At 36.5% G+C, this 8,135-nt stretch overlaps 1 protein-coding gene across 1 annotated transcript; it reads left to right on the forward strand.

The window, feature by feature from the left end:
• Positions 1-305: 305 nt before the first annotated feature.
• eIF4EHP (eukaryotic translation initiation factor 4E homologous protein) lies at positions 306-6,457 on the forward strand. The gene is made up of 4 exons (XM_028318499.1): positions 306-804; positions 2,476-2,640; positions 3,244-3,366; positions 4,582-6,457. The coding sequence occupies exons 1-4, from the start codon at positions 556-558 to the stop codon at positions 4,789-4,791; spliced, it is 747 nt and encodes a 248-aa protein (XP_028174300.1). The 5' UTR covers positions 306-555; the 3' UTR covers positions 4,792-6,457.
• Positions 6,458-8,135: the final 1,678 nt, after the last annotated feature.

Consider the following 8,135-nt stretch of genomic DNA (forward strand, 5'->3'; position numbering starts at 1 on the left):
TGTTATTATAGTTTAAATTTTTAGTTTATTAAATCTTCTTTTGAATGTATTGGTAAATAATCCAAATGCAGAGACGTTAAAATAATCATGACAGATTTGTTGAGTTAAGTTTGGTTTTAAGTTTTTTATGCAAAAACATTTAAAATCCCTACATTTGTTAATTTAATGCAAGATTCATTTAAATCCGTTAAACATTAGTATCCTATTAATTGTTGATAATTTCCAAGAAATATAAATATATAAAAAAATTGAAAATTGTTTAATAATAATTTAAGTTTTGTTAGCTGTATCGTCATCCATCCATGCTGTCAACTGACAGTTTGAATTTGATGACGGAAAGAAAAAGGTTATAAACAGAATAGGAGGGTATTTTATAATTGCGCTCAAATAAATGGTATTTATAAATCGTGAATCCTACAAATAGTGAATTTATATTGTATAATAGTGAAAGTGTAAATTATAGTAATTTGTTTTGTGTAGAGTCTGATACCTCAAACGCAACGTGTCCTAGGTTAGGCCGTTAGCGAAACATGTTAGTACAATACTTAGAATAACATGACTGAAAGGAAAATGTGCAAGTTCTACAATTTAAACGTGCCTGAACGACGAATGGGAGAGGGTGGCGTGGGGGGTGGCGCCGCTCAGAATCATGGGAATCACGAAGATGATGATAGGAATCCAGACGACCCAATACCACCTTTTGTGCCTCCACACGAACACAAACTGGAGTACAGCTATTGGATGTGGTTCTCGCGGCGGCCTCCCGCCCGCGAACTCTCCGCCTCCACCACTGGTTATGGGCAGGTTTGTTGACAATCATCTAACTTTGAAACCAACTTGTTGTGTGCATCTATTGCACCTACTGTAAGTATTGAATCCTNATACTTTGTTGGGGGCCACGTCAGTCATTTAAAATAGGAAGTAACGCATTAAACGTGCCAGGCGGCCTACTGCGGTCGTTTGATTTAGATGCTTCAGTGTCAGGCTCCAGTGACTGACATGGCCCGAATAGGTTGCATGTTTGTCAGTCACCGGTGACTGTCATGGCAGCCTACGTGTTAAGTACTTCAGAATATGAAAAATTGTTATAGTAAATCATTGTTAAAAAATGGGTAAATTGTTAACTGTAACACAACAAAAATGTCAGTTGTTGGTAGTTTTAATGATATTTTCTAAAACTTTACTTTTAATCATTTAACTATCCAGTCTGTTCTTTTCTCTGTTAATAACTAGTATTTTTGTATTATTAGACCAAATTCTTATTAGTTAAAGTAAAAGTTTACCAATAAAGTTTCAAAAACATAACCTCCAAGTCGTAACTTAATTCTTCTAAAGACAACTAAATCCCCACGAATAGTAAATAACATTAAGAAAATATTATGTTTTATGTATTCTTTAGTTTTTATAGACCAGAAGATCTGAAGAATTTTATGTATCAGTTGACCTACTTTTAGTTATGGCTTATTAATACATCTAAACTGTACCAATGTATGAGAGATTTATAGTTCTTCTATTTTTAGTTATATTGTATTTTTGTATTACTATTATTTGACAATACTTTACTTTTTTAATTTTTAATTGCCTCAATATGAAAATTATGTTTATTTTCTGTATTTTTAATTCTGATATTGCCTCTTTATGTATTGCAATAAGAATAAAAAACTTCTATGTATTTGTTTGTGGGACCAACTGACAAAAATGAACTGGCATGGAAAATGATAAAGGGATAAACATTGTATTTTTTTATAACTGAGAAATGTTACTTCAATTTTCTCACTAATAACAGTATCACTTGACTTTTAAAATTAAGTTATTAAAACATAACAGTCTATTTTGTTAGCAAATGAATTTCAATATCTTCTGTCTCTTTTAAATTATTCTTCATCTAACAATTTTAACAATACTCTAACATTTAAATTGTTAGAAATTTATTTCAGGTAAGTTAGTTGTCTACTAATATTATGTGAAACACTTTTACACAAAAACAAAATCCATATTTTGTTCAAGTTTGACTGTATTACTCAAACTTTACTTCATTATACCTAGGTACCGAGTTATTAAATAAATCTTCCATTGCCCTCAGTGTCACAAAATTGTTTTCTTTGGGTTGGTTAGGTTAGGCAGCATTTATGGTAATGCTGTACCTTTAGAAACTGTAATGCATTTTGCATAACAATTGACACATCATAATACATATTATGCAATGTAGTATCCCTACATTGACACGGCATACAAGTAGTCTTAGCTCTTCAGCTGACTGTAACAAACTCCCTCTATGTCTCTTAGTCATTACTGAGTGGGCGCAATTCTTTATCATTTGCCTGGATGTCATGTTTATTATTTTTTACAAGTTTACAATAAGCATAAAATAAAAAAGTTTTTGTTAATTTCATAAGTTCTTCATTAACTCATTTAGCTATTCATATTAATGTCATTTGTTACTTCTGTTTCTAATTTCATTGCAATGTGTTCCAGGCACTTCGCCTGGTGGGTCGCGTGGGCAGCGTGGAGCAGTGGTGGGGGCTGTATTCGCACCTGGCGCGGCCGGCCGAGCTGCCGCCGTTGTCCGACCTCCACCTGTTCAAGCTCGGCATCAAGCCCATGTGGGAAGACCCAGCCAATGTCAACGGGGGCAAGTGGGTGGGTACTATCGGTTGCAATGAAAAGTAAATGTGAATGTAAAACTGTGAGCTCCGTCAGTTTATAAAATAACGCGTGAGATTGTAAACTAACAGGGGGTTAGGTTAGATTGTAATCTAACTACGTCAGATTATAATCTGACGGAATTCACAGTTTTACGGTGATATATCTGAGCGTAACTACTCGCACCTGACGCGGTGCTACACATTGTCTATCGCATTTGCACGCAACAGAATGTCACCACTAGTTTAATAAAAAGATAGCCCTCATTAAACTATTTGAGAAACAGGTCCAGAAAAGCTTGTACAGTCCTTACTGATGATGCATTTTCTCTACTCTAAGGCAAGCAATGATCGGAGCGTGACGGAACGTCCTATGTGGACCCTGCTATCAGTCCCGGATTTATATTTTTATAAGTTTAGACCATTTTATTTCCACCATTCTTAAAATTATAATTCAATTTTAACGTTATTCTGTGAAATTGAGTGAGCGCTCTATGAAATCTGCTGCCCCTAGACTGCGGCCTATACGGCCTATTGACAAATCCAANAATCCAAGATTGTCTTCTATAAGACGTTTGATAACGTGTATCGTCTATCACAGGTGGTGAGGCTGCGTAAGGCGCAGACGGGCCGCGCGTGGGAGGACCTGTGCATGGCGATGCTGGGCGAGCAGTTCATGGTGGGCGCCGAGCTCTGCGGCGTCGTGCTGTCCGTGCGCTTCCAGGTAGGAGGGGTTCTGCAAGGGACGATTCGCGTACCAGTGTTAAATTCAAATTCAAATAATTTATTTGTGAAACACAGGTAAAGAGTATGATGAACAAACAATGATGTGTTCAAGCCGTGATCAGCCTTGTCGGCATACAAATGCTAAGATTAAATGAAGAAGAATTCTATTGAAGGATTTTGACTAACAGCTTTAATATTCATTGAATCCTGTCTTGTTTTACCCTGCACCACGGTCTATTAAATGAACAAAAGGATAAGTTCCATTGGTTCAACAATGATTGACTCAGAACAGAATGCCAATCAAAGGTATAACTAGAAAGACTACACAAGCCTTTGTGTTGTAAATTATCATTATAATAATTAATAAACACAACCAGGTGTTGTGAAAATCATTGAGGAGGCGATTGTTGAGTGAGTTTAATTCTGTTATTCTGGGCCAAGATAAATATGCCAATGGTCAACATGATGATTGGAATCAAGTTCATATTTCTCAATATTTAACTGCTATTCTTCATTTCATGAATAGGCAAATTTATTAGTTAAACATTTAACACTGCAGTACACGCGCCCCTTTTTTTACACGAATACACGCGCGGCCTACTCTGGTAAGCCAATTTAAAATCACTTTAAATCAGTTTGTAAGCAATTTATGAATAGAACTATTATGTAAATGATAAAAGTGTTTATTATAGTTATTTTATAAACAAAGTTTCTTTATATAACTATTTGGGATCAAACATTATAAACAGATTTAAAAGTTGTAAATTTTTTGGACCAAAATTGCACTCTGAGACCAATGTTAACAAAAAAAAATCGACTGAAAAAATATGATTAGTTTTTTATCTGTCATAGTATTCATGACTTCCTACTGCCTGGTACATGGTGTAAATCCATTTGTTGCAAGTCTTTCATAAATTAATTTTTTTATCGAGTGATTTCGGGCTTTTGAGTAGATCCGCAGTTTTGACGGCCAATTTTAGGAAAGTGCGCAGACTCTAGCGACCCAAGTTTTACTGGCTTACTGACAAATTTAGTAAACGAGGCTTTCCTGGAATGCCAGCTCTCTGGCGCAAGTTTTCAAAAAGTTATAGCGTAAAATGTTACCCTGGTCTACTATAGTAGTCCGCGCGTGTACTCTAGTGTTAAATTCACATTTTCAATACAATTTCACAAAAAGTAAATCTAATCTAACCTCTAATTTGTAATGTTCCAGGAGGACCACCTAGCCGTGTGGCACCGGACGGCGGCCGACACGGCGGCGGCGGGCCGCGTGCGAGACGCGCTCCGCCGCATTCTGCAGCTGCCGCTATCCGTGCCGATCGAGTACAAGGCGCACGGCGACTGTCTCCGCGCCACCGCCGACCGCGAGCAAAACTCGCACGCGCCGCTGCATAACTCGCACAACAACCACGAGCGCTCGTAGCGCCACGCCCGGCCCCCCCGCGGCCCCCCGACCCGCGGGTGACCCCCCGTCGCCTTGGTTGCGATTTTTTACCCGCTTCAGACGACTGAGGGTAGTTGACACCGTAACCAATAGTTCTGAAACTTAAATGGCAAACATCAGAAGTAATAACCAATTGACAGCGTCCTCCTGTAAATGACATTTCAGTGTTTTCAAACGTGACAAAATTCGGAACTAATAACCCGGTTTTCTCTCCCTCTATTGCATTCTTGTCAATGTTACAGCAGTGTTGGACAACTATACAAAACTTTAAAAAACAGTGCATCAAACCCTGAAAAGCGTTTTCAATGCTGTGTGATATGAATTTTAATTCAATTTAATTCGCGAACTGCTGACGTCGTAATCCGTTTTGCCATAGATGCGTTTTGGCAGCTCAAAAAATTATTTCAATTGACTAGCGTGTCAACTACTATCAGACAACGCCAATCAGTAAACCTAAACATTCTTTGTCTATCCAAAATATCTTTTATGAAAATTCTCATATGAAATCTTTCTTTTTTCTCATTTCATAAGCGCATTTCAAGACTGTACCTGTGTTATGTGCGAAGTTGTTTTAAAACGTTAGTGTTGGTTGTGAATATAGTATGAACAACCGCTAAGACATACCAAGGCGGCGTTTAGGGCGCCTTCAATTAGTCGTGAATAAGAACGCTGCAAAAACGCTTAAGACGTGCTTCTTACGAGTCAGTTATGCGATGAATTTTGTTGAAAAAACCTTTACTCGTCTATCAATATTTTTCACTAGTTGTGACTGCCAGTCGAGCACGTGTATTGCAATAATAGTTTTAAAGCAGCGCTCGATCACCCCCTAATTTGAAGGCGTCCTTATGTCACGTTACCCGTGTGGTCACCCTATTGCCGTGCCCCTTCCAGTGTGAAACAGGCCGAATGTCAAACCCGACAGATCCTATTTCCCGGTTCGTGCCTCAATATATTCCGTAATTCCATTCAAGTATTACGTTTGCGAGATATTATTTTAATCTCCCAGGGCAACGGTTTTCTCGAGAAAACTAAGGCCGCTTTTCAAATATGTAGTATAAATTAATGAACTGAATGTAGAAAATGATTAAAAATATACAAATGGGCCCCCGAATAGGGTTCCCGATTTATTTAAAAATGTGTTGTCAAATAATTTCATGTATTCCTTATTTTTTTATTCGCCCCCAATGTACTGCAACGTAATATTTGAAAGGCTGTTCGATCCGAACTCACTACCGACGGTTTTTCATTGTAGATAGTAAAACTTGTTACTGTATGTTGTTAAAGTCACTCGCAGCGAATGATTAAGGGTTAAACATTTATTCTAAAACGAACCGTATTAAAATAGCCCTAAGTTGTAATTTGAGGTAGATACATTCGTGTAATTTTCCTAAAGATGTCGAAGTGTAAATTAGTTTAGGTTTTTTGTCACATCTTCCAGTGCCGTGAGTTGCGTTAGCTAGTCAGGTGGCGGGCCCGGGCCACCCGTCGGTACGTTCGGCGAGTGACGTCACGTCTCGCGAGTCGCGGCGCCGCGTTGTAATTATACGTTATACGTCAGCACCGGCCGCCACTGCCGGCAAACATCCCGTCATGTACAGTAAAAGAACTGCATACAAATAAAGAATCAGACTTTGTATACTTTCAATATGGTTTTCTTTCTTTGTTAAAATTTGCACCCTTGTACAAGTACAGATAAAATTATAAAAACAAGTCACTAGATTTTAATTAGAAGTCAGCCTCCTCTATAAGCCGCTATTGGCCATTGTTCGACATTAGCTGTCAAAACTTATGAACGTACCTATTTGCCTTTTTCACCAGTTGGCGCCACTGGCGACTAAGGCACACTGTACATTATATGTATTCCTGATTGTAATATTGTGTAAATGTGCCTATAAGAAGGGATTAGCTTGATAAATAATGAAACCACACTTTGTCTAGAAAATATATTTTAATACGTACATCAAATTTTCAACAGACATTTTGTTAGGATAAAAAAAGGATAATTGTTTTTTGACTACACACAAAATTCATTGAACGTAAGTTGTGAATTCTAAGGGGACTATTAGCTACAAAATTTAAAGGTCGGCTACAATGTACAGTATAATACAATACAGCTGTGGACACACGAGAGGATCGGCAAACGAATATTAGGCCATAATATTTCATACACTATCTTACGCCTTGCCATCTTGTATAGAGTGCATATTATCTACAATCAAATTGCTTTATTTCCTTTACTCATAAAATCCTTATACACAACAAACCAACTTATACAATGATTCAATATTTCTCATTGTCAACAACACTATGTAAAATCAACAATTTAGTACAATTAACGACTAAAAAAGGCACAATAATATTTGCTGTTTCACTTACTATACTAAAACAAACTCAATCATAAACTTCAAGGCAAACTAAGCGTACTGTGTCGATACAATAAACTTTGTTCTATCTTTAACAATTTCTTATTTCCAAATGTGATCTTGGTTCATGTGTCCACAGCTTAAGACTGACATCCAGACAAAAAGTCCTAATACTAGCTTATATCTAGATTTATTTACATTTGGCAACTTCTTAGTCTATGAAGGGTGATATGCACTCGGCATAGGTAAATCAAGTTCATTCTGATTCCCCATTGATATTTCCAATGTTTGATATAACACTACAGATCGCAATGTTCCATTGATATAATAATATGAATTCATTTCAAATGATTTATAGTTTTGTTAATTTTTTTCATGAAGATGGGAATGTTGTCCATCCCATTTAGTAAGATGTAGCTATAGAGATCTTTTTAATGGAAATATGAATGCGACTGATTTAATGTGCTAATAGTGAAATACCTACATTTTTTAAACTAGCACATCTTTTTCATTTCACTGTCAAGATGATGCAAAAATGATTTTTCTTTACAAAATTCTACCTGAAAGTTATAATATTCTTTTTTTTTTAAGAATGGAAAGAGTAAGAATGATATCAGTTGATAATGAACCACGGCACAGAGCCCAAATATAGAACTGGGTCTTATTGATTATGTTATTCACTTAAATGTCTAACTTTTCAAAATTTAGACTAGAAACCCCATGAAAGAATCGCCTTATCAACAAGTATTTCTTTAAAGGCGAATATTGAATCTTTAAATAACTTTATCTACATAGAAAAAGTTCGACATGTCGTTTTATTCTTCAAGGTAAAGTTATCCAAAGATAGAAAAGTTGGCCACCTTTGATTCAAATGCATCGTAAGAATAATTACAATAATGTGAAAAGCGATGCAACGATGCATACATAATGTACTTTAAGTTAACCTCTTCTGGCTAAAAA

The sequence above is a fragment of the Ostrinia furnacalis genome, unplaced genomic scaffold (genome assembly GCF_004193835.3).
Source record: "Ostrinia furnacalis isolate ACB-3 unplaced genomic scaffold, ASM419383v2 OfSCF6932, whole genome shotgun sequence".
Taxonomy (NCBI): domain Eukaryota; kingdom Metazoa; phylum Arthropoda; class Insecta; order Lepidoptera; family Crambidae; genus Ostrinia; species Ostrinia furnacalis.

Coding starts and splice junctions, on each gene's coding strand:
- eIF4EHP (XM_028318499.1), top strand. CDS start 556: ATGACTGAAAGGAAAATGTGCAAGTTCTACAATTTAAACGTGCCTGAA. Junction 2,641..3,243: donor ATGTCAACGGGGGCAAGTGG/GTGGGTACTATC, acceptor CGTCTATCACAG/GTGGTGAGGCTGCGTAAGGC. Junction 3,367..4,581: donor TGCTGTCCGTGCGCTTCCAG/GTAGGAGGGGTT, acceptor GTAATGTTCCAG/GAGGACCACCTAGCCGTGTG.